Source organism: Pestalotiopsis fici (assembly GCF_000516985.1).
Source record: "Pestalotiopsis fici W106-1 unplaced genomic scaffold PFICI_Scf_2, whole genome shotgun sequence".
In the NCBI taxonomy this organism is placed as follows: Eukaryota; Fungi; Ascomycota; class Sordariomycetes; order Amphisphaeriales; family Sporocadaceae; genus Pestalotiopsis; species Pestalotiopsis fici.
Window position 1 is genome coordinate 3,571,378 of NW_006917092.1, and position 24,941 is coordinate 3,596,318.

Below are 24,941 nucleotides of genomic sequence, written 5' to 3' on the forward strand. Positions count from 1 at the left end.
TATCATTTGTTTTGGGCCCTGGCGAGCCTGGGGCACATCGCTAATCTTGGGCTTATTCCCCTACTCCATCTCTGCGGGCGGCCCGTGCGACGAAAACAGCTCGGCCAGTTTAGGCGCCGCTCCAGGGCTGGTGAAGAGCCCCAAGTTTCGCCATGTTTCCTCGGCCGTCTCTTCGGATCTCTCAAAAAGTTGCTTCTCGATATCAGGCAGAGCAGATTCGAGTGCCCCGTTGAACGCCTTTAATCCATTGGAACTGCCGTTTGCCGCATCCCATGCACTCTTGATGACTGTGGAAAAGTCGAGAGCATCGCGCATTGCCAGATTGACGCCCTCTCCTGCGAATGGAGTCATCAAATGTGCTGCATCGCCAATTAAAGAGACACCGGCCTTATGCTGCCACGCTAATTGGCCGACAGGAAGCATGTACAAGGGCTTGATATCCAGAGGGCCAGACTGATCCTCGAGTCCGCGAATAATCAGTTCTTGCAGCTTGGGCCCAAAAGTTCCAAATGTCATCCACCTGCCGTCACCGGATTCGAGGCTCAGCAGCTTGTCCTTTGCCTCGGCGGCCGTTGCCTTGCCCAGTCCACTAAACTCTGCCACCCCGTCCTCAGTGGTCTTGAGGGCCAGGTAAATTCTCGCGGCTCCACGTACGCCGCGCTGGCACATGACGACATTGCCGTCGTCGCCCGGAGCGGCAAACGTGCCGGGGCCGACAAACTCGGCGAGGTGAGGATAGCGAGTGGTGAAGTCGGGGATGGTGAGCGTGATAAAGGTCACGCCGCTGTAGTGAGGCTTCTTGTCCGTGAGCTGGGATCGGATGCGCGACCAGGCACCGTCGGCGCCAATCACCAAGTCTACAGTGCTAGTGCCCCTCGATCCAAAGTCCAGGATATACTGACTCGCGCTGCTGCTGGGGGTCGCCTGCAAAAGCTTGTGTTCCCACGAGATGCACTCGGCGGGAATGTGAGACAACAAGAGCTTGGTGAGGTCGTGCCGCGATATCTCTGGCCGGCCACCACTGCCAGAGTCGGCGTGCAGAATATTGCCTTCTTTATCAGCAATCACGTCTGCTTCTTCGCATTGCCCAGTGAGTCCGATGAACTCGTCGTATAGATTGCAGGCCCGGATAGCAGACAGGCCGGTACCCTCGTTGAGGTTCAGCATGCCGGATTGTTGTGTGAACTCCTCATCGGTCGGTCTGGCACGCAGGTCATATATTTTGAAAGGTACGCCTTGTCTGTGCAAGAGGAGGCCCAAGGTCAGGCCGGCGGGACCAGCGCCTATAATGGCGATTTGAGGCTTGGCCGTGGACGCCATGATGAATATGACTGCTGGCTTTGATGCTTGAAGTCTCGACTGGTTTGAGTATCGAATCGTTGTATGGTGAGTTTAATAGTGGTGCTATGCTTGATTGATTTCAATGTGAAGTCTAGTCTGGCATTTCAGCCATTACTTGGCATTCATGACTACATCTTATATACATATTATAGAGACATATAGTCAGATATCTCCTACTCTGACTCGGCCTTTTGAATCTTTGAGTCCAGTGGGTACCGGTAATGTCAAGTGTCTTGGATGTCCGAAGTCTGGTTTCGTCTGTTTGTCGGTCCTAGGTTGTCAGCTTTTCCGGATTTGGCCTTGGTGCCTACAGAAGTGCCGTGCTCCAAGCGACTCGAGCACCAAAACTTCGAACGGCTCGGGCCCGAACCTGTCAGAAGGGACCGAGACAATATTTGCTCCACCACGCTCGGGGGGCCTGAATGCCCGGGCCACGCAGAAGCCTGGCCTCTGACTGTAGCAGACATCAAATGATCTCCGTGCTGCCGTTCTACCAACCAGACCATCTCCGCATGCCGGAGTCGTCAAGTTTTGGCCTGTAATCTCTCATTTCGTGCCGGTCGCACTGCACCAAGAGTCTAATCGCACTTTTAATCATGCCAGAGCCGCACCACGCTCAGCCGATGTTGGTGGCTATTCTGACATCAGCCACAGCAAGTTCCTTTTTACGCTTATGCTTTTACATGTACCCGATCGTGTATCTACTAATCCAACATATACAAATCAGGCATTTTGTAATTTGAGCTTTTCCGGTGCTTGATCAGTCGCTCCCCTATGCATATCGAGTTATCAGCCACAGCTTGACCTGTTGATAGTATACCTGGACACTTGCGTGGCAACCAAATTGATATGTGCAACACATGAAGAGATTTCCAAGAAAAGGTCTAACGAGCGACTATGCATGTATTTCTGTATCTAAACTGGCCAGTATGACAAAACAATGAAAGAGAAACGAGTGTCAAGAAGAAGAAACTAATTTTAGTTTGGGTGCATAACTTCATACACCCACAGATCGAACAAATCCATCTCTAATCACGTCTACCCAATAAAGATTTAACCCAGCTAATTCCTAGGTGCAACCAACATTGTTGTTGCATGTGCCCTGCCAGCAACATCCCAGATGACCGAAGCATGTGAGGTATCCATTGTCGTTGAAAACCATGAAATCTGACAGTTGTCTTAGTTTCTATCCACGCAAGTGCAGGGCAAAGGGGAGGAATGGAGAGAGAAATATTGTCCACTACTGGAACAATTGTTACTTACCGAGATCGATAGAGGTTGCAGCATTGTTTGGCAAGCATTTTGCCGATAGAAAGTGCTCTCCCGTGAGCGACAGGCTATCGCAGCTGTCGGCAAATCTTCCACTAATAGGTAAAATCCAAGCCACGTCAGCCTCGATAAGGCCTTTTGATGAGATGAACGAGTGAAGAAGGACGCGAACTTACTTTTCGGCCGCACGCAGGATACCATTGTTGTTGGTAACGCACTTGTTCAGATCTAGAGCCGTCTGGGCCATGTCGCCCCCGCGCGTTCGGCACCAGCAGACGTAATTTGTGCCTTGGAGAAAGCACTGCGTACAGTCACCAACACGTTTGGCAAGAGCAGGCATCTCATCTGCAGCGGCCAGGTCTGCAGATCTAGCAGTCGGGCTGGCCAAAACCGCCAGACCACAGGCGAAAGCGGCGGAAAGAATAGAGAAGCGCATGTCGACTTGATTTGGATTAGCTAGTGCGTGAGAGGACAAGAGTCTGATGTTTCTGTGCAGTTTCTGTAAAAGTTCTAAACAGACTGAGCAGCTACACGCCGTTTTATAGATGAATGATGCTCGTCATATTGATGAACAAACTGGTGATATCGCCATTTATTTCCTTTGGATCGTCAACTGAATAGCCTATGCGCGAGGTGAAAGTCTTGGTGTTTCTGACAAGACTCCCTACACAAGTCTAAGAGATACGATTTCATGAGTAGGAGTACAGGCGTCGCATCACCCGTGGATGAGCTTGGTTACTTGGCTACTTTGACGGATTCGGGATGCTGTGTAAGTACACAAATATATTTCATTGACAATGAGTGAGCTGCCAAGGTCATTTCATTGAGATGCAGTGAGAAGAAAGACAGTCACGATAGAATGTAGCTCAGATTTCATTGGTGCAAAAGGTCACACTGCAGTTAGTCAGCCCGCCACGACGCCTTGGCTGCATTTCGGAATTCCAGAGTCTGATCAGAACTTAGCAGTATGTACCGCTGCCCAAACCATTAGTATAGCGACCGAATCGAAATGGGAAACTCCGCAAACTGCCATAATATCATGATATTGAATGTCCAAATGCGTCGTTTCGTATAGGCTGTCCAGTCTCACCTTGGAAGCATCAGCCTAGCCAGCTGATTTATTCTACGGCATGCTCTAGGTCCATATTCATGTTCTAAAAAGAGTGAGTGCACATAGATAAAAGTGAACGGTAGAAGTTGTCTCCAAATCTTCCGTGTCTGCAATCGCATCTTATGTTGCACTATACTGGGGTTGCGCGCAGCAATTCTGCCCCATTAATAAGTTCTCGCAAGTGAGACCTGCGGCAATATTTTTTGTAACAAGATACAAGGAAGAAATCTAGCATTGGTAAAATACATCCCTAGACTGTTTTACAGAGTAACGTGGGAATGGTACCCTGGTGGGCCGATTATAAAGTTGGCGTACTTATGTAGAAACGGATCTTCCGAGTCAACATTCCCCTTGGAATGTGAATCACTCATACAAGGATGAGATGGACGTACTTGTTACAAACCGTTTTTCAATGAACTAGATTTCTGGTTAGATTAACATGACCTTGAAATTTCATGTTAAAAACAAGAGGTTGTTGATGTTGTCTAGCCTCAACATCGTTTTACAAACCATGCAGATTGTTTTCCTTGTTACCTTGGTTCTAGCACACAATTCATTTATAGTTGACACAAACATAGAACTTACACATATACATGCATTATTCGAGATATGCGTGTTTGATGCAACTTTTGGTGAATGTGCACGACCACTGACATTGTCGTGGATGTCCGATGGCGGGGCCGAATGGGGGGTATGGGGCTTCCGGACGATTACCGCAAAGAGGCAACTGGCATTGCGGCAGATTGACATCTTTGTCGGGAACAGCCCAATCTTTGAATTCCTTATCATCTTGTGCACCCTGTTCAAAATAATACAAGTCACTGCAGCGAAGAGAGGGATAGCTGCAAAAAAGTATCAATCATGTCAAAGCCAGAATTTACCCTTCGTACTGGGATCTACGATGCTATCAGTCCTGAGAAATTCGACAAGTCCTTGGCCGGCAAGGTCGCCATTGTGACTGGCTCCAGTCGGGGAATTGGGAGAGAGATAGCTTCCGCTATGGCCCGAGCTGGTGCTTCTGTTGTGATCACAGGTCGGGCTGAGAATGAGGTTCAGGAGACCGCCGCGGCGATTTCTGCAGAGAACGAGGCGGCGAAATCCGGGAACAAAGTCATCGCAGTTGTCGGCGACGTATGCTCCGACTCAGACATGGAGAGACTTGTCCGGGAAACCGAAAAATCATTAGGCCCTGCCGACATACTCATTTGCAATGCCGGAACGAATACTTTCATGCCATTTCACCTGACGGACCCTTCGGAATGGTGGAGGCAGATGGAGGTCAACGTCAAAGGGCCGACAGAGCTCACTCGAAAGGTGCTGCCTTCAATGCAGGCTCGCAACTCTGGGACAGTCATCTATACTTCAAGCCGAGCAGCCGCAGCGGATCTGCCGTGGGCCGCAGCCTACAGTTGCGCCAAGACAGCCATTACGCGATTCGCAGGAGTGCTACAAAAAGAGCTGGACATTCTACAGACGACGAGTCACGGGCAGAATGGTATTTCTCTCTTTTCATTGCATCCAGGCGAGGTCAAGACCAGGCTCCACACGAGTGCGTTTCCCGAAAAGACCAAGAAGGAAGCGCCATACGTCGTTGAGCATATGGACAAGATGGCAAAAAGTCATCCCGACTTCAAGGCAGAGCTAGCAGCTTGGACTTGTGTCTATCTTGCCGCCGGAAATGGCAAGGGGCTCGAGGGCCGCTTGGTGGACGCCACACGCGATATCGAGGAGGTCAAGGCTCATGTTCTCTCCATTGAGAAACCAAAGATTACCAATGCTTGCGCTCCATAATGAAGTAGAGATTCCTGAATGACCTGTACCATCGTAGTGTATCCTGTTTCGCTTGCAGTTCATCAGAGGGCTCTGACACTGCACACTGGGCGATTGATTACAATAGATAGCCTGAGTATTCTAAAGCAGACCAGATGACTCAAATCAAGTGTGCCATGACGAGTTTGCCGAATACCACTTTGGCTTGATCATGCTTACGCATTGGGAAAGTCAACTGGACATTCAAGTTGCAGAGTACCCCAGTATGGCAAGTGGGAAATGGGACTACGCAAGCAGTAGCTTTATTCACTGCTACCACTCTTGTGCAAAAGACAACATGCATGTGGCAAAGGTAAAAGAAAAAAAAAATGAAGGACCATTCAGTGAAAGAGATCTTAGTATATGGTGCTCAAACTAGTCGGTTCGCAGACTTCATTACGCATTTCTAGCTTCATAGATAGCATTGCGCTGTTGCCATCTAGAATTCTCCAGTGGTGTTACTCATCGCCTGCGACACGTCTGCTGCTCATCAAAAAGCCATGGCAATAAAAGCTACAATGCGAGAAAAAGTTCATTTCCCTGGACACGATGCGTCTTCATCCGATGCGCCGCACATTCCTCAGGTTCTTGTCGAGTCAGAGGATGAACCTCAGTCTCCATACCAGCTAAGCTGGAGAACGCTCGTGGCATTTTTCGCCCTGGCAATGGGCAATACTTGCGCAGCATTGGCAAATACCGTGAGCGGAGCAATACAATCCTCTCTAGGCTTGTTGCTTGTATTGATGTAATACTAACCCCGAAGTAGACAAATACTACGATCAAATTCCAAGTTGCAACTCTCGCTAGGTCGCCCGCCGATGCAAGTCTGGCTAGTTGGATCGCCAATGGGAATTTCCTCTGCTCACTTGCTCTTGGCCCAATCTTTGTATCATCGCCGCTAATCATCGTTCGAAACCATGTGCTGATTCAAATCTAGGGTTCACTGAGCGATCGCATAGGTAAAAAATGGTTCCTGGTCATAGGTTGTTTGATCGGAGTGGTAGGCTCCTGTATCTCAGGATCAGCTCAGACTTTGAGCACCATTGTCGGCGGCAACGTATTAACCGGAATCGCCAACGCTGGTTGTGTAAGTGATGAATTTCTTTCAATCCCATGACATAGTAGACAAAGCTATTGCGAGAGTAGTGTAGACATGGCTAACAGAGAGAAAGATCGTCTCCATCAGTTGCATACAGGAAATAATGCCCAACAAGCTTCGACCCTGGGCTCTAGGCGTGTCCCAAGCTTTGGCAAGTATTTTTGTGGTCCTCGGGACTTTCATGGCCGCCGCCATGGTGCGGGATAACACTGGAGGTCACGGCGGATGGCGATGGGCTTACTACTTCAACAGCATCATATACGGGTGCACTGCGCTTGCCGTGGCAGTGACCTACTTTCCTCCGCCGCCACGCCTGGGCAAGAACAGTAACCTGTTTAGTGATATTCTGACCAAAGTCGACTACGTGGGTATCGGAATAATGACGGGCTCATTCACAGCTCTGGTGATTGGACTCACATGGGGTGGAAGCACGTATCCCTGGGATAACGGCAAGATTATCGCAACTCTAGTCGTCGGGTGCGTAGGCCTAGTCGGATTCGGCCTGTATGAGATGTTTGTCGTCAAAGAAGGTATCCTGGATCATCGCCTGTTCCAGACGAGGAATTTCCCCATTCTGCTTGTGGTTTGTACCATTGATGGTATGCTGCTCTTGGGTGTCAATGTCTTGTTCTCGCAGGCGATATTCGATCTCTTTACACAAGATGCGGTTCAGATCGCGGTCATCCTGTCTCCATTCCTGATCACGTCGACATTTGGTTGCATTCCAAGCGGATGGATCATGTGGTGGACCAAATCATATCGGCTTCTGCTCGCCATTGCGCTTTTCTGGTGTAGTCTATTCTCAGGTGAGTCACCAGCTTTGGACCTATTGTTTCGAGGCAATGTTGAACAATTTCAGGTTTGATGAGCTTGGCAACCTCGTCACGACTGAGCTGGGTATATGGGTTTTCGACAATGCTAGGGATTGGGACGGCGGTGACCACGACTCTTCCTAGTGAGTATCCATCCCAACAACTCTAGTGAGACACCTGATTAAAACTAATCGATTTCAGTCGTTGCTCTGGGCCTATCCGTTCCATCGTGTAAGTGCTCCAAACGTGGTGACTTTCTTCAGCTGTAGCCTCTTTGCAAACACATTTGTTTTTTCTAGAAAGCTAAAACATCTCGACTCACAGATTTACTCGGCACGGCTGCAACGGTCAGCGTTTCGTGTAGGGCGCTGGGTGGCATTGTTGGCATCACCATTTTGACGGCTGTCTACAACAACAAGTACACGTCATACGTTGGGCCACTTGTTGCCAGCAGCCCCGTTGTTGAACCGCCCTATCTTGATCAGAGCGCCCAGGCATGGAGATATGTGTGGGTGGTCATTGCATGCATCGTGGCGGCTACCGGCTTTGCATCGTGCGCGCTTCAAAGCGTGCAGCCAATGATGAATGGCCATATTGAGTCTGCATTGGAGAATCGCAAGGGCCTTCACGGCACTGGGGAGACGGATTCCGAACCAGCTTCCAGCGAACATTGACACCTTGCCGCTCCATTCAGCAATATATATGGTCGGTCACAAGGCGGGACTTGCCAGAGCGCATATTGAACAGGCGATGCTTCTTTTGAAATGAGTAATACTGAGATTATTCAACCGAATAGGGAATTGATATTTATCGATTTCACAATCTGGATGCCGTTCAAGTGTGTGAAATTGTTCTGGCATAACTTTGTAGATACAGTGGAGCGCGAGCAGCCACTGAGTTTCTTGGAGCAACTTGGCGAGACACACCTAGCTACACACGGCATTGTCGTCTCGCAATTTGTGAAGTCAAAGATTTCTGTTTGACGTGCAGATATTATTACTCGGGAGGATTACAGGTTGGGCTCCAGGCGATTCTGAGGTCTCAGACCTGTCATTCATATGGAGAAGCTCTTGCTTGTAGCGCAACCCCGCGATCGCTTTCACTGAGCTCAATTGAAATTCGGAGCTCAAGACTGCCCCGCCCACTTGTTGCCCCTCTAAATGCATAAGCTTTTTTGGCGCTGCTCATGTGCAATCAAGTCCCAAACGCCCAATTACGTGGTTAACCTTTGCGTGCAGTCAATTGAGAACGCCATTTTCTGTAACTTATCATGGCTTCGCAAGGCAAGGAAGCTGCTTCAAGGTAAGTGTGATTCATCTATCTCTATCACCGTTAGTTCCAGTGGCAAGACCTAATTGTCTGGCGTTGTGAAGCAGCAAAGAAGCCGCACCCACCAACCCGCGAGGTATTCCATATGCGCCTTTCGTCGACAAGGTCGAGGACTATGTCACCTCACGCGAAGAGGTCGAGGGAACCCTGCGCCAGTTCCAGGAGATGATCTCAAAGTACCAGTTCATGGAGCTCAATCTCCAGAGGAGGGTAGCAGGTTTGGAGGACAAAATGCCCGATATTCAGAAAACGCTCGAGACTGTGCGTTTCTTGAAGACGAGGACAGTATGTTACAAAATTACAGAGTTACAGCAAGGGAAGATTTGTGAAGACTGAGTATCTGCCTACTACAGGAGGAATCCGACCCGATTGACACAACTTTCGAGCTCAACGACACCCTATATGCGAAAGCTTCGATACCGCCCACGGACGAGGTCTATCTTTGGCTCGGCGTACGTTGAAAAGACTTAGAATGGGGGGATACAATGCTGATGGGATCACACAGGCAAACGTAATGCTGTCATACCCGATAGACGAGGCAGAGACCCTTCTGGAGCAGAAGCTGTCTGCCGCAAAGCAAAGCCTGTCCAACTGTGAGGAGGACTTGGACTTTTTGAGAGAACAGATCACGGTGAGTTGGAATGGTTCACTAGGATCAACCATAACTGCCCAGGACAGTTGCTGACGAGAATCCAATAGACTATGGAGGTTGCTATCGCCAGAGTATACAACTGGGACGTTGTGCAAAAGCGGAAAGACAAGACTGTGGAAGAAAAGGGCAAGGAAGGTGGCAATGCCAAGGAGGGCTGAGTGCCGACAATGACAATCAACCTCCACGCTTCTTCCACTGGCCTTGGATCGATGCTTGAATCACTTGCAATACCTTTGGGCCCGTGTTGCTCATGGGGAGCAGCATGGCGCACCGTGTCGGAAGTCGGCCAGATCCCACACCGGGGCCTCCACGGCAGGAAATGAGGCTCTGCGGAATACCGCGTACGGATCGCCTCTGCTACGGAACGCGGTATCAAAGAGGCGACTCTGTGGGATACCTGACTACAATATAGGTATCTACCTAGATAATGGGCGGCAGCGCCAAAGCAAGGACATGACGCCAGCTCGTATTTCAATATATGACTCGAGTCAGGCAATTGTCACAGGCCGGACAGGACACGTAGGAGAAGCTTCAAGCCCCCCCGTGGAAGAATCGTTGAAGGCCATGGTGGAAGTGATTGTGGATGTAAAGAGTCAAGACAAACCAATGACCAGGTGACAAGCAACAAGACTCACCCCTGACCTCCTATTTTTCCACCGAAGCAAATCTTACTTTCACCGCCGAGCTGGGAACTGTAATGTAGATGAAGCCGGGGTCGATAGTGGGGTGCTAAGGTACGCACGCAGGTCGATAGCGGAGAGACCCTTGAGTTCACTGCAGTGTGGGTTACATAACCGAAGAATCCAGTCTCCACGGGCACTGGCGACCCTCATTTTTTTCTCATTTGATCCAGTTGTTGGCCTCCTATGACGAATTTCCACTCCTTTACAGATTGATTGACAGTGGCTACTAGCTACATTACCGACCATTGTACCGCTTAACCGCTGGCCCGCCCGACCTACGCTACAGCAGGTAAGCCTCTCTCTAGGTACCTCTAGTTAGCGACTGACCCAACAACATCCCAGCCGACCCTAGTACGTACGGAGAGGCCAGGCTAATCTAGAGAGAATTAACTGACCAGCTTCGCCGCCCTACAGCCAAACTTGCTCTTCTTTGTTTGTTCTTTGAAAGACCCGTCGTCAGTATTGCTATTACTCGCGGACACACACATATCACCTATCGCAAGAAAAGAAAGAAGACTATCGTTTGTTGCGCTGGTCTGTCTACACTGCTTGCGCCCGCCCGCCCCTCAACTCTTCACTACCTTCTCTCGATAACAAACCCCACCTCAACACCAGGGACCGCACACATTCACTCCCTTACAACCACCACACAGTCGCAAAATGGCCGCCCCAGGAACTATGCAGCTCGACCCGAAGTACGATGACTACGACTTCCCTACCACTGCCCCCGAGGCACAGAGTGGTCACCCCGGCCACCTGAGCGAGGAGCAGCAGGCTCAGGTTGTCCAGCTTCGTCTGATGCTTGAGCAGGAAGGCTACACGCAACGTCTGGACACTTTGACTCTGGTATGTTGGCAATGATGAACAGCCTTTGACTCAGCGACCAAAATGCTTACACGGAGAAACCTAGCTGCGATTCCTGAGAGCCCGCAAGTTCGATGTCAACCTGTCCAAGAAGATGTATGTCCCCGTCGCCCTTCTACACCCAGTCAAATAGGGGATATCTGCTAACCTCAGCCACAGGTTCGTTGACTGCGAGAAGTGGCGCGCCGACACCAAGCTCGACGAGACCGTTCCCACCTGGGAGTACCCCGAGAAGGAGGAGCTCTTCAAGTTCTACCCGCAATACTACCACAAGACGGACAAGGTACCCCAGCCAAATCTCTAAGACGTAGCTCGTAGTGGGCCTCGTCGTCACATGTTTGAGTATAGAAGCTGACTTGCTATAGGATGGTCGTCCAGTCTACATTGAGCAGATGGGTGGCATTGACTTGACTTCCATGTACAAGATCACCACCGCCGAGCGCATGCTTACCAACCTTGCTGTCGAGTATGAGCGTCTCTCCGACCCTCGTCTGCCCGCCGCCTCGCGCAAGGCTGGTCAGCTCCTCGAGACTTGCTGCACCATCATGGATCTTAAGGGCGTTGGTATCACCAAGGTTCCCCAGGTGTACTCGTACGTCAAGCAGGCCTCGGCCATGTCACAAAACTACTACCCGGAACGTCTGGGCAGGATGTACCTGATCAACGCTCCTTGGGGCTTCAGCGGTGTGTGGAATGCCGTCAAGGGCTGGCTCGACCCCGTCACCGTCCAGAAGATCCACATCCTGGGCTCCGGCTACCAGAAGGAGCTGCTCGCCCAGGTCCCCGCTGAGAACCTGCCCAAGGCTCTCGGTGGTACTTGCGAGTGCCCCGGCACTTGCGCCCTGAGCAACGCTGGTCCTTGGCAAGATCCCCAGTGGGCCAAGCCCGCCAAGTGGGAGAAGAAGGCCGAGACCGTTGTCAACGAGCCCCAGACGACGACTGAGCCCCCCAAGGGCACTGAGCAGGTTCCCGTCACCGGTGCCGCCGAGGACGCTCCCGCAGCTGCTCCCGCATCTTAGAAGAACAATGTCTTACGGGAATACTTTTGCAATGGGGGTGCGTTTTGGTGTAGACTTTGGTGTTAGGGTTGTGCTGAGCATGGGGTTGGAGTTTGGGGAGATATTATGAAAGCAAGAAACACAGACAAGCGCCTGAAGGAAGACAGGGTGATGCAATGAAAATAATGCATCCACGGCACATATTTGTCAGACGTAGACGAAACAAGTCGTAGACGAAATAGGTGATCACAACAGAAGAAACATCTATATCCAAGACAACATATTTCATGCTGGACAGCATGAGTAATGGCAGAAAGCCTATCTGATCCTGATGTCGTGTTGCATTCAAATTGCCGCTACGAATGCCAATCTCTGGCTTGGTATCTCAATCCCAAAAATGTGAATAACCATAGACGCCCAACGCCACCTGTGAGAAGTACCTATACTTTGAATAATACTTGGCCTTCTTCATTTCTCCGTGACGACATAGCTTCCAGCCGCTCTGGCCCGTTCCATGCGCGCGACTACGGCCGGCATCTCCCTCTTTAGCTTGGTGAGGCCCTGCACGGCTCTGCCGTATGCGCGCTCGACATCTTCTTGTCTTTCCAACTTGTCCAAATTGAGCCCCCCGCCGCCAGCCGCCCTCTCGCGCTCAGCATCCGCGCCGTTGTCGCTAGCGGTCGCGATCTTGGTCTTGGCCGCCTCCAGCGCCTCCTCGTCCTGCTTGAGGCCCGCCTTGAAGGTCGCGGCGTGCGCTGCCGCCGTTGCGCCCGGGATGGATTTCTTGAGCGCGGCAATGTCCCGCAGCAAATCTTCCTCCTCGCGGGTCAGGTCTTCCACTCGGGCGCGCAGACGCGGGTCGAATGGGGTATAGACGACCTCGGGCTGGGCGGGGCCTTTGGAGGAGGGGTCGTAGTCTGCTGAGAGGATGGCGAGGTCGGGCGATATGTCGTCGATGCCCATGCCATTGATAGACAGATTGGGCGCAGAGAGAGTAAATGTCTTTGTTATGTACTATGGGTGCAGCGAGAGGGCAGGGTCAGTTCTTTGTTCTGTGACTGTCCCTTGCTGCTGAGGAGACGCTTTTAGACAGTTTTAGTGTCTTACCTCTTCCACGAGTTCTTCGATTCGATCCCGCAGCTCATCCTCGCCTTGTGCGCCCTCGACTGGCGGGAAGGCCTCATTGACGCGCTCGGCGGCGGCGCGCCGGACATTGGCCAGCAGGTACGTCAGGTCCTCGGGACTCTGCAGCTCAATCTTGCGCTGATGTGCTGATACCGCCGTATCCATTGTCTATTCCGGGACCAGCAATTCAAAAGAGTGGAAATGGCTTCTTGGGACCGCGGCGGCCGTCGATGGTCGCTGTCGCAATGTTTACTTGCTGCGTACAGTATGGGGGGCTGCTTATCGGCTTATCGAGTTCGACCCTGAGTGGGAGGGTACTTTGTGCATAACCTGTACCAGTGGTACCTCAACGTCAGCGACATGCATGCATATCGTAGGTGGGGTCGTGTCTTATGACAGATGCATAACATTTCATAATTCATAAGCACAGGTATGGCCTATTCAGTTTCACTTTCTATATTCCGCACCATAACACCCATCACTGGAAGTTTTCCAGCTATTGCAGGCTTGAGTATAGAATCTTCAGCGATGGAGATTTTTGGTCTAAATTTGATCAATTTTCTTGTTTCTCCCAATGCACAGGCATGGCTTGCAGAAAGTGGGCAGTCGAAAGATAATAGAAGAAGGGATTTAATAACTTACATCCTCGCTAGGTATGTTTCCATTCTTCTCAGGCACCAATTTCCGCCTCTCGTACTCGAGAATAACAACAAGGAAGTATCACAGCAAAGGTATACCATTTCGTGGAAGTATTCCATGCGTTTCTATACAAACTGACCTGCTTCAGAGCACTTCAACGCCTGGGATGCCAGTGTCTATGGTCATATCAGGAAGCATCGTGCCACAGTCATAAGTGCGAGCCGAGATACATGCCTGTGACAAAGCTTGCAGTGTAAACAATATGAAAACTAGATAGATGTAATCATTTATTATGCCAGCGGACCATCTCAGGAGACCACCGCTGCCACCTTCCGAAGCTGTATCGACTTGTGCGCCACTACTATGACTGCATCGCCATCGATTACTACCAGCAGAGGCAATGGTGACTTCTCTTCTTATGTGGAATCTGACAAAGTGCCGATAAATTCCCTTTCTATGACAGGGCAATTCTTGTAGGAGGCTAATCGGAAAATTGAGATAGATGATTACTCATCTAAAGTGTAGCGCTGGAAGGATCAATGTATGTTCTCATTCGTTTCAGGCTTCTGATTTCGGTGCTTCCATCATAGAACATCTGCGTAAGCGAGCGAGCATGCGAGGTTGTCCAGGAGTGCCAAGTCAACATGCTTTTGTTTATAGCTGCCGCGATGCCGAATGGAAAAGAAGAAGAAAACAGAAGAGAAAAAAGGTTGATACTCAAATAAACGACTGGTACCAATACAATATGCTGGAAGACTAAAGTAATGTGCGTTGTGGTGATAACGTCAACGAAGTACCTAAATATAATCAACCTGCCTCGTTGACTGTTTGTCTTTTTTTTTTTTTTTTCCTGCTATGTATGCTAGGTTGCGTTGGGCAACCTTGCTTAAACAGCAAAGTACAGGTACATAAAGATTTAAGTTTCTGTTTGTAGGAGTCGTAGATAGAGTGAATTTTCAAGTTCTAACATTACGTTTTTGGTTATGTATCCTTCGTATCTTTAATTAGGACTTGCTGGTTATCGCTTAGGTTACGAGTTGTTGGTATTCGCAAGAGGCTATCAACTCCGTTTAATAGGACTATTGACATTGGCACGGTTTTATTTGTACCATCTCGACTTACTTTCATGTAATAAACAAACCATTCCAAAAACTATTCTGCACTTGTCACGGCACAAACATTCCATTTCCTCGCTCCAGATTGGTAATTTCGTCATTCCGGCCCGTATCTGGCTGACCCAAAGTAAACTCCAACGACTCGTGATAATGATTGAGATAGATTTTAATACTGATGAACTCTTTCTGGTGAAGAAACTCAGTGACGCGATGTATTTCCCCATTCAGATTTCCGAAGGATGTTTCGGAAATACGATGCCACCATATATGTCTGTGCACATCAGACAGCATGGCGCCAAATGGTGGCCATGGACACGACTATAATGCCGCGCAATCACTACACAGGCAAGGTACGGCATAGCCTGCATTCATGACTAAAGCTCGCAAACAAAGTAATGCCCATTAAGGTTCGATCGGCCGTCTTTCCTTGTAACCATGTTGCATCGAGACCCCGGATTTTGACACAGCTTGGCACAGCCCTCATGTGCCAAGACTTCCTGCAAGGCTGGAAGCAGTTGATCAATGCTGATTCAGATTCAACTACCTTTCTTTCAAGGACATGCCAGTGTCCGTATGGACCGGGCCTAGATGGAGCCTACACATATGAATATGCCGGCCGGAACGTCTCCACCCTTGAGCAGTTGACCGGCATCGTATGCGGATGGCCTTACCCCACACCTTCGCTTGTGCAGGTCACAACAGCGGACCACTTGTCTCCGGTGTCACCAAACCTATTTTAGACGAAGCCGACAGCCGATGACTCTTTATTGGCTGAATATCTTCTATATAATCCGACCAGGTAGCATTGTCTTGTCAGACGCTCCGCGCTTGCCACGGGCTATTGGTAACTTGAAGACTGAAGCAGGATATCGTGGACTATGCAGACCCCAACTACCAAGTCGCATAAGATGTCACCTTGAACATTTTGCACCAATTGAAGTTCTTCCAACCTCTAGCGTCGTCCCTTTGCTCACGCGTGCTCAGCCCGACCTTCTATTCCAAATCGGACTCGACATCTCCGATTACCAAGGCCTTGCCAACCGGGGATCTCCCTAGGCGTCGTTCGATGTTGAGAAACGGTGTGATGGCAACCTGACTTGGGCTGAGGCGATCAAGGACCGGATGAGCCGGTCATGACATCTGATTGAAGGAAACCTCGATCTACTTCCGTACTACCAATTTTGGTTCCTGGGGACCAGCCGCCACTCCGAAACAAGTCGGTCGCGGATGAGTGCCATCACGACCGGATCGACGTGAAACGATTCCGATAATGGACTCATGGATCGTCTTGGACAACCCTTGGTCGCCGTTTGCCACGCAGTTTACATCTTGTCCCCGGCTAGGGACATGAGTGCCTGATGATTCCGGCCGTCACTAACATGACGTATATAACCCAAGAATGCCCCTCTGGACCCCTTTACTTGCCATGAATTAAGTATCAAGAGAGAAACAAGAGTCATCAACCACGACAAGGCCTTGAACAGCGCAATGATTCCAAATATCGCAGCAATTCTATCGCTGGCGAGCCTTGCGGCTGCCCAGCAGGTGGGTACCCAGCAGACCGAGACTCATCCTTCATTGTCGTGGAGCCAATGCACGAGTTCGGGATGTTCTACAAAGAGCGGCTCTGTTGTTGTTGATTCCAACTGGCGTTGGCTTCACGATGTCAACAGCACCACGAACTGCTATGACGGTATGTGGCATTATGACCCAGTGACTTGATTCCTAAACGATTCAAGTTTGTGTATCCCAAGCGAAAAATCAAACGCTGATAATTTATAACTGTCTAGGAAATGAATGGACCACCGTTTGCAGCACCGAGACCGACTGTGCAACAAAGTGTGCCCTCGAAGGCGCGGATTATTCAGGAACTTACGGAGTTACTACCAGTGGCAACGCCTTGACCCTCAAGTTCGTTACCGATGGCCCATACAGCACCAACATTGGCTCGCGTATGTACTTGATGGCCAGCGATAGCGCGTACCAGATGTTCACCCTGTCTGGCAATGAGCTAGCTTTCGACGTTGATCTTTCAACCGTTGACTGTGGTCTTAACGCCGCTCTTTACTTTGTTGCCATGCCTTCCGACGGTGGCATGTCAAGCCAGCCAAACAACAAGGCTGGCGCCAAGTATGGAACTGGATATTGCGATGCCCAATGCGCTCGCGACCTCAAGTTCGTTGGTGGAAAGGCCAACATTGAGGGTTGGGTGCCATCAACCAACGACCCCAACGCTGGAGTCGGACCATACGGGGCCTGCTGTGCCGAGATTGATGTCTGGTAAGTAATCACGGTGTAAACTGATTTTTATCATGCATTCGTCTGACATGACTGATTAGGGAATCCAACTCCCACTCGTTCGCCCTCACCCCACACCCGTGCGAGAACAACGCCTACCACGTCTGCGAGACCGATGGCTGTGGCGGTACATATAGTGAGGACCGATTTGCCGGTGACTGTGACGCCAACGGCTGTGACTACAACCCATACCGCAATGGTGTGACCGACTTCTACGGCAAGGGAAAGACCATCGACACGAGCAAGAAGTTCACCGTTGTCACCCAGTTTGCCCAGAACAACCTCACCCAGTACTTTGTCCAGGATGGTGAGACCTATTACATCCCCGCCCCGGCTTTTGACGGCTTCCCCGACAGCAGCTCCATCACTCCAGCCTACTGCTCCGCCGAGGTTAGTGTTTTCGGCGACCGGGACCGCTTCAGCGAGGTCGGAGGATTCACCAAGGTCAACTCTGCCCTGAGCTCCAACCCCATGGTATTGGTCATGTCCATCTGGGATGACGTAAGTAACATTGTTTATTTTACAAGATAATTTCGAGTACTAATCGATCGTCACAGCACTACGCCAACATGCTCTGGCTTGACTCTTCCTACCCTATTGCCGACGCCGGTACCGAGGGTGCTGACCGAGGTGACTGCGCAACCACATCCGGTGTTCCAGCAGACGTCGAGGCGTCCATCCCCAACGCGTAAGTATACCTGGAAAATTGCACTCGCCGTGCTTAACAGCTCGCTAATTGTTGATACAGCCAAGTCATCTGGTCCAACATCCGCTTCGGACCCATCGGATCAACCGTCTAAGTAGTTTCATTCAAGCGCGCCGAGTAGAATCCCGTGCGCGAAAACATTCGTTCTCAAAATTGCTTGACTATCTGGACAAAATTCTTCTTCTGTATATATTTTACATCAATGATTACACTTGTGCATATATACATGCAAACATTGCTGCGTCTCATATTTGAAATCAACTCGAGTGTAAAATTGTGGCAGTTTTTGGTGGCAGACCATATTTTACTACGTGATCATACATCTGGCTGTCTATATCTAAAGATATATACCTTTCCACCCCACCCGTATTGAAAATGAAACATATCCGAGCGTGGAAATCTAAAGTCGCGCCAGGGGCTTCATGATGGAGAAATCTTCAAACTCGCTCAGCTCACGCTCTGGGTTGGGATGAGGATCAGGACCGCGCTTCTCATGTTGTCGGCCGGGACGCCAGGCCCACTTGTCGGCAAACATGGGATCGAGTTTCGATTCCAACATGTCCACAACGTACTTGCCAATGATGGGGAGGAATTTGAAGCCATGCGCTGATCCACCCGTTGCGAGATAGAGACCTTTCACATCCGGATGCTGCAAATGGTTAGCATGCAGTTCGGAAATGTCGAGGAGGGTCTAGTTTGGTATTTAATTTGCACTTACCGAGTCTACCAGGAAATGGAGATCTTTGGTATCAGTGTCCCTAGCGAGAAGGTCAGAATTGGATCATTACGGCATAAGGGGGTAAAGGTCCGTTGTACTCACCAGCATATTCTTGTCTCGAACCATTCTCTATCCGCCAAGTCCGGCACAAATTCTCTTAACCACTGACGAATCTCGCGCTCGACTGTTTTGGGAATATCGTCCCTTGGATTATCCTGCCGGTACCTCGGCAAGCTGATGCCAGGCTTTTGCAAATCTAGACAGGAGAAAATGTCAGCTCTCCATGTTTCCATCCAGTAATAGACCGCACAGAAATCAGATTGTGGAAGATACCACGATAAAAGTGAAAGTACGATATATCCGAAGCACTTACTCTTCTTGTTGGTGACGAAATTGACAGTCGCCACCTTGACAATACCATCGCGGTTCGGGGGGAAGATGATTCCTTGTTCAAAATGATCCACAATCTTGAGCGTAGAGTATTTCTCGACTTCCTGGGGAGTTAATTGGATGTGCCCGACAACATGACCCTTGGATACCAGCTGGCCCTGAAAATCCAACAGCTCTGGCGAGGCGGCCCCGGCGCTCACGACGACCATGTCGGCATAGTGTCGGGCGCCGCTGGCGGACTCGGCCCCGATGCAGGCACCCTCGGCGTTATACAGCAGTTTTCGCACCCAGCCGTCATTTCCCGACACGTAGCGAACTCCAAGGGCCTTGGCCGCGCGTGTCATGGCGGCGAGGGCATCGCCGCTCGTGGTCCAGCCAGCCCAGGGGTTCCACCAGATCTGCCAGTCCTTCATGTCGCCGGTAAATGTTGGGCTAATCTGCTTGGCTTCTTCGGGCGTCACCTTTTTGACCCCCGTTATGCCCATTTTCTTCTGGTTCTCCACTGACGCCTCAATAAAAGGTAAACTGACATTTTGCGCAGCCAGGAACCAACCCGTTTGTTGAAACATGCCGGCAAAGATGCCCGTGTCCTTTTTCCACTCGGCCATGGCCTCGACGCCGAGCCGGGAGTACATGGGCTCCGAGTAGTCGCTGCGGACAATCTTGTTCAGATCGGTCGAAGCGGCAATGGGCGACGGGCTCTCGAATCTGTCCACAATGGTGACGGTGGTCTTGGACGTGGCCAGGTCTAGACGGCTGGCCAGGTGATATGCTGCAGACACGCCAAAGGTGCCGCCGCCGACAAAGAGGATTGACTTTCCGGCCAGCGGAGAGGCATTGGCCGCGCTGTTTTGTGACTCTCCCATTTTTTACAAAGTGAATTTCCGCACTTGTGATAATTTTAATTTTACTTGGACGACGCCCTTGGCCAAAGAGCCCGTGTTGGAGACCGTTGCAAATTTGATGCCCGTAGAATCGTAGGCCTCTGTCAGATTGCAGTGCCAGTGTAAACACAACAGCAACGAACACGATGTGTTCTCAAAGGTACTAGGTAGGTAGGCATGGTTAAATACCCCCCTTGACCCCACAGGTGGTGCGATGTGTATGGCCGCACGCCGGCGTCGGCACCGCTGGGTTCGGGGCCGTCCCGAAGTAATCATGGTTTTGAGAAATACGTCCATCGGATGTCATGTTGGCATACATGCAACACGGCGCCATTCCGGCCCATGAGCTCTTTGGCTCAATGAAAAAATTGTGGTCTCATGAATTCAGTAATGCCTTTTGCAACGTATAGACATCTGTCATACTCTCTTTGATTTCATACACTGCCGGGGACTCTGCAGACGGCCCACTCGGGTGTTTGCCGCCGGGTCCGAAGATGGCCCTCAACTCACCCGCGCGAAACCGGACCCTCTCTAACGGCGGAGGCTTTCGAGACGAGAATCACTTTATAAAACTGAATCTTCTTCATCATAAGAATTTTGCCTTACAGTCATTGGGATTGATCCGCTTTAGAAATCGGACACAGAATATGGTCTAGCAGCCACGCGAATGTCTGCTAGCCTTCTCGGCGAAAGAGTCGGCTGCCGCCCGATATTATTATTGTACTACGGACTAGTGGAGCTTCAACATGATTAGGGAGGAACAGAAAAGTCATTGGAGTCAAAAAAGTCCTTGCTATGCGTTTTGTTCTATTGACATGTTACCCGATTCGTTCGGTGTAAAATTAGATATGACTTTCATGTTCATTTCTGAAACCTGTATCCTTATTGACATGTACTTACCTAATAACCCAAACAAAGTGACTTGTTCGAGGGAGGCCTGCGGAATTACAAGGCCTTGACGGGAATGGGTTGGTAGTCGTTCGTTGGGGATATGCGGAAACAGAAGTGATGTTCTTTTGCACAGCGCGCGTTTCCAATGCAAACGCTGGCGGGACAATAGTCGATAAAAGAACAAACAAATCTTTCAATCAATTTGAGCCTCTTCACCTCTTGTTCATCATTGTACTGGCTGTTGAAAAATGATCGTTCATCTCTATACCACAGCACAATTTTTGCTTAGCGCAGCACTGTCTGCAGTGATCAATGCCAATGTTCATCCACCATCTGATTGGTGCGAATGGGAAGCTGCGCCTATAGCATGGAAGGAGAAACCAAGAACAGGATCATCTACGTTTCTCTATGATAAAATGGCACCACCTAGAAGTGAATGACAAATCGGATGCGGTTCATTCACAGTACATCAGCCGCATAAGCGCTGTAGGCAGGGCAGCGACTAATTTTAGTTGATGGACAGTATCATTGCACCGCTAAAGTATCAGTATCTTATAATTCTTGGCATAGGCCTACTCCGAAAGACGCCCCGTCGCGACTCGGGGGGGCCCAGACTGGAGTGCATGCACGCCCTTTGGCGATCCTTCAATTGACAGACCGCGACGACAACAACTTTTGCTACAATGTGATCATGCCATTTCTGTACCCGTACCATAGGCGCAACGGACTACTGATTCCATGTGCCCGTTGGGGAGACTTGGATTGTAGCACATACCCAGCCACCTACCTAATGTATACCTAGTAAGTGCTAGGCAGCCAGACAGTCAGCTGTTCATTCGTGTCAATGGCGCCCTTGACACAAATACCTCAAAATACAGGAGTGCAATAACAACCGCCCGCCACAGAATAAATACTGCATGTCAATAAGCAACGGTAGTCTGGACCCAGTCACGGTTGGTCACAAAACTTTCAGCTTCGATCAAATCCGCATTAAAGAAAATACCTAGTTTCGCACCTAAACCTCACTTCATTTAGGGACTCAAAACCCTCCGCAACTCAAGATGTCGACCGACAGGAATATTCAATTCCGCATTGCAACGCTAGAGGATGCACCACGACTCCAGCAGCTGATTCAAACCGCATTCCGGGCAGAGGACAGCAGGCCCCAGTGGACAGCGGACATGTCTCTTGGCGCAAGCTTTACTGTCAATGTTCAAAATGTCATCAACCAGATCAACAAGCCCGAGGGCGGGATCCTAGTCGCTGTCGACGGCAATGACGGCGCCATTATTGCTTCCATCGAGGTGACCCGTCGCGGCGACTTTGGTCGCCTGTCCATGATTGCTGTCGAACAGCGTTTCCAGCAGGCCGGGCTTGGGCGACGCGTACTGGCCCGCGCCGAGGACTACTGCCGCCAGACCTGGGGCGTGGACAAGTTCAGCCTCGATGCTCTTTCGACGCGAGAGAGGCTGATTGAGTGGTACGAGCGACAAGGCTACTGCAAGACGGGCGAGCTGACGCCATTCCCGGTCCGCGAGATCGATGGCAGGCCAGTGGGCGACGATTTGTGCTTTGTGCAGATGGAAAAGACGCCCGCTTGAGTTTTGCTATGGGAGAACAACATCGCATGACCCTCGATAGATGCTTTGAATTCCTTAGTGCGACTGGCAATCTTTTAGTCAAAAAGACTCCAGCATTTGTGGAAGACTTATGCAGCGGCATGTGAGGCAACATCAAAGCTCCTGTCATCATTCGCATGGCCATAAGCCGGAATGGGAGCGACGCGTACAGATATACAAAGGTTTATCTTGGCTCAATATTGTGACGCAAACGGGGTTGGCTAGATCGGTTCCATGATCTCTTTGTCATCTCAGTCACAATGGATTTCGAAGGCATTGACTGGAGAGAGGAGATTGTCCTTCCATCGGGGGGATGGTGTTTTCTTCCTGCGTTTCCAGATGGCCTTTCTTGACACTTATGAAAACGATCAACTTGAAATTCATGGGAATAGCACTCATATATTTATATCCTTGATAAATATTCATTTTTTGTAACCCTTTCCTCCCAGTCATCCGGTCAACCATCAAGTCATGTATATGTTACATGACGTTGAGCGATATCAAGGCGCCTTTGACCACCTCTTCCAATTCTCTCTTTGGTAAACCCAACTGCTCATTCATCACTCTTCCTTCTTCCTCCAGATGCCCTCCGTACCGCCCCGTCACGAAACCAGTCTCAATCAAGGTGAATGTGGCCAGATCATTCCCATTCTCAACCTCTGCCTGCTTCTCCTTGATCAAAGCGTAGCTGTCGACCTTCTCAGTGGCGTACTTGACACCCTGGATCTTCTCAATGACTTCAAGTAGCTGCTTCTGGGAGATTGCAAAGTCACTCAGAAAGATGTTGTTGTTCTTGGTTTCCCCGGGTCTCTTGAGTGCTTCAATAAGTCCCGCGGCCGTGTTTTCCTCCGTCGTGCAAGAAAAGAAGCCGTCGCCGTCGTCCCAGAACACAAATCTGCGTTCCGCCACGTGCATACCAAGAAACTCGTGCGCCATGCTCCATTTGATCCACATGCCGCAAGATACGCTCATCCATTCAATGACACCTTCAGCCGCCCGGGCGCGCAAGTACTCCTGAACCTTGCCCTTGGCCCGGAAGACGGCGTTCAAGGCTTGCGCTTCGGGTCGCATGTTATTCAGGCCGTACTCGCTGGGAACATAGCGCTTCACACCCGCAGAGATGGCGGCATCAATCATGCGGAATTGATCCATGACCGAGAGGGACGTCATGCAGTTGACAATGACATCCTGGCCCTTGAAGGCCTGGACAAGGTCCTCTGTCGGATAGGAGTCTGCAATGATCACGGCCCTGAGATGCTCCGGCAGTTTCGCCTTGGATGATGCTCGTTGCAGCACAGTCAAGGTAAAGCTGAGTTCCTTTGTCAGAGCTTCGAGTACAACGCTGCCAATGGAGCCCGTCGCTCCAATGAGGAGGATATTCTTGAATGTGGACATGGCCGATGCTGACAATTGTTACCACTGACGATTCAATGCAACCAATGCTTCTGGGAGAAATCTTGTGGTCTGATGGTTGGGCCCCGAATTCGTTTTCTTTTGCCTATTCCCACCCAGTCATGAGGTAGACATGCGCTGTTTATATACGCCGTAATCAACACATTTCCACGCCTTACCAAACCATTCTGTTGTGCGGTGCATCCATTGTATCATGCATATTATCACAGAATTCTCATAAAATCGTTGTGGAATTCTAATCTTCAATCCCGATGCTGTACAAAACATATGCGGACGCATGGTTTGTCAGCTCCTTAAACGCCGAAATGGTTCGATGGGCTAGGAAGATTAGTGAACAATGAACGCCGGTGCATAACGGCTTGTCCCGCTGGCGCACCCAGGCCGGCTCTGTACTCCAAGATATTACATGAGCATCTAAGCAACATGCTGACGTCAGCTGCCGGTTGCCCTGAGTACATACTGCCTATGAAAACCTTGGAAGGGCTGATTAAAAGAGAGGAGAAATATTCTGCCCAAGAAGAAGCAAATTGCTTTTGAATGCTTCTCTTGTAGCGAAAACCAGTTGTCTATGCAAACCTGAACTGAAGCCCGGACCATAGCAGTCTCACAACTTTAACCCCGCCTACCCACACACCTTCATGCCGAGCAGGGTTTACTGATCGCGGCAGACCAGACAGAAAGCTCTAGATAGAGATGTACGCTGTATGAACTACATCATTGTGGCATGTCACTTAAATAGGTAACTTGCGTACTAGGTCAAAGGAATGAGCTCTCGCAAAGATGTCGAGTTGACTGTGGCTGCCAAAGCTGATTATTCGCAGTTCATGAATGCGTTTCTGTCATAAACCAAATGGCACGAATCATGAAGCGCAAGCATAAGAATGAAGGAGGTAAACAAGGGGAACAAAAGTGGCGTGAACAATGTTCTACCTGACATGCAACAATCAATTATGTCATTTTCATTGTCTACTGATGTATGTCCATTCGCCTATGTATTCCTATCAATAAATGGCTTTTGTTACTTCCAAACTGTCATTAACTATCCAGTAGTTAGTATGATGTAAAACCAGCCACTTTAAAGTCGTTCATGTGCGAACAATGCATTGTCGTGTCTTTTTATTCAACATTACCACTAAGCATGATGTTTCTCATGATGCGCTCAACTTATAAATAAGA

The 24,941-nt window shown here is 50.0% G+C and overlaps 11 protein-coding genes across 11 annotated transcripts; 6 read left to right on the plus strand and 5 right to left on the minus strand.

The window, feature by feature from the left end:
• Positions 1-60: 60 nt before the first annotated feature.
• PFICI_03272 (uncharacterized protein) lies at positions 61-1,320 on the minus strand (the record flags this gene model as incomplete). The annotated part of the gene is made up of 1 exon (XM_007831853.1): positions 61-1,320. The coding sequence occupies one exon, from the start codon at positions 1,318-1,320 to the stop codon at positions 61-63; it is 1,260 nt and encodes a 419-aa protein (XP_007830044.1).
• A 1,462-nt stretch (positions 1,321-2,782) lies between these two features.
• On the minus strand, positions 2,783-3,046 carry PFICI_03273 (uncharacterized protein; the record flags this gene model as incomplete). Its single annotated transcript, XM_007831854.1, has 1 exon — positions 2,783-3,046. One exon carries the CDS (start codon positions 3,044-3,046, stop codon positions 2,783-2,785), a length of 264 nt encoding a protein of 87 aa, XP_007830045.1.
• A 1,536-nt stretch (positions 3,047-4,582) lies between these two features.
• Positions 4,583-5,512, plus strand: PFICI_03274 (uncharacterized protein; the record flags this gene model as incomplete). The annotated part of the gene is made up of 1 exon (XM_007831855.1): positions 4,583-5,512. One exon carries the CDS (start codon positions 4,583-4,585, stop codon positions 5,510-5,512), a length of 930 nt encoding a protein of 309 aa, XP_007830046.1.
• Positions 5,513-6,048: 536 nt separating this feature from the next.
• PFICI_03275 (uncharacterized protein) lies at positions 6,049-8,115 on the plus strand (the record flags this gene model as incomplete). Its single annotated transcript, XM_007831856.1, has 7 exons — positions 6,049-6,228; positions 6,297-6,416; positions 6,468-6,617; positions 6,703-7,435; positions 7,489-7,584; positions 7,643-7,672; positions 7,766-8,115. 7 exons carry the CDS (start codon positions 6,049-6,051, stop codon positions 8,113-8,115), a joined length of 1,659 nt encoding a protein of 552 aa, XP_007830047.1.
• A 596-nt stretch (positions 8,116-8,711) lies between these two features.
• On the plus strand, positions 8,712-9,580 carry PFICI_03276 (putative prefoldin subunit 3; the record flags this gene model as incomplete). The annotated part of the gene is made up of 5 exons (XM_007831857.1): positions 8,712-8,743; positions 8,815-9,055; positions 9,124-9,222; positions 9,276-9,401; positions 9,470-9,580. The coding sequence occupies 5 exons, from the start codon at positions 8,712-8,714 to the stop codon at positions 9,578-9,580; spliced, it is 609 nt and encodes a 202-aa protein (XP_007830048.1).
• A 1,185-nt stretch (positions 9,581-10,765) lies between these two features.
• On the plus strand, positions 10,766-11,988 carry PFICI_03277 (Sec14 cytosolic factor; the record flags this gene model as incomplete). The annotated part of the gene is made up of 4 exons (XM_007831858.1): positions 10,766-10,951; positions 11,016-11,065; positions 11,129-11,252; positions 11,335-11,988. The coding sequence occupies 4 exons, from the start codon at positions 10,766-10,768 to the stop codon at positions 11,986-11,988; spliced, it is 1,014 nt and encodes a 337-aa protein (XP_007830049.1).
• Positions 11,989-12,435: 447 nt separating this feature from the next.
• PFICI_03278 (uncharacterized protein) lies at positions 12,436-13,257 on the minus strand (the record flags this gene model as incomplete). Its single annotated transcript, XM_007831859.1, has 2 exons — positions 12,436-12,981; positions 13,075-13,257. 2 exons carry the CDS (start codon positions 13,255-13,257, stop codon positions 12,436-12,438), a joined length of 729 nt encoding a protein of 242 aa, XP_007830050.1.
• Positions 13,258-16,334: 3,077 nt separating this feature from the next.
• Positions 16,335-17,944, plus strand: PFICI_03279 (Exoglucanase 1; the record flags this gene model as incomplete). The annotated part of the gene is made up of 5 exons (XM_007831860.1): positions 16,335-16,539; positions 16,637-17,126; positions 17,186-17,645; positions 17,702-17,832; positions 17,893-17,944. 5 exons carry the CDS (start codon positions 16,335-16,337, stop codon positions 17,942-17,944), a joined length of 1,338 nt encoding a protein of 445 aa, XP_007830051.1.
• A 306-nt stretch (positions 17,945-18,250) lies between these two features.
• On the minus strand, positions 18,251-19,824 carry PFICI_03280 (uncharacterized protein; the record flags this gene model as incomplete). The annotated part of the gene is made up of 4 exons (XM_007831861.1): positions 18,251-18,499; positions 18,569-18,608; positions 18,671-18,824; positions 18,942-19,824. 4 exons carry the CDS (start codon positions 19,822-19,824, stop codon positions 18,251-18,253), a joined length of 1,326 nt encoding a protein of 441 aa, XP_007830052.1.
• Positions 19,825-21,794: 1,970 nt separating this feature from the next.
• Positions 21,795-22,334, plus strand: PFICI_03281 (uncharacterized protein; the record flags this gene model as incomplete). Its single annotated transcript, XM_007831862.1, has 1 exon — positions 21,795-22,334. The coding sequence occupies one exon, from the start codon at positions 21,795-21,797 to the stop codon at positions 22,332-22,334; it is 540 nt and encodes a 179-aa protein (XP_007830053.1).
• A 498-nt stretch (positions 22,335-22,832) lies between these two features.
• Positions 22,833-23,747, minus strand: PFICI_03282 (uncharacterized protein; the record flags this gene model as incomplete). Its single annotated transcript, XM_007831863.1, has 1 exon — positions 22,833-23,747. One exon carries the CDS (start codon positions 23,745-23,747, stop codon positions 22,833-22,835), a length of 915 nt encoding a protein of 304 aa, XP_007830054.1.
• Between the last annotated feature and the right edge of the window lie 1,194 nt (positions 23,748-24,941).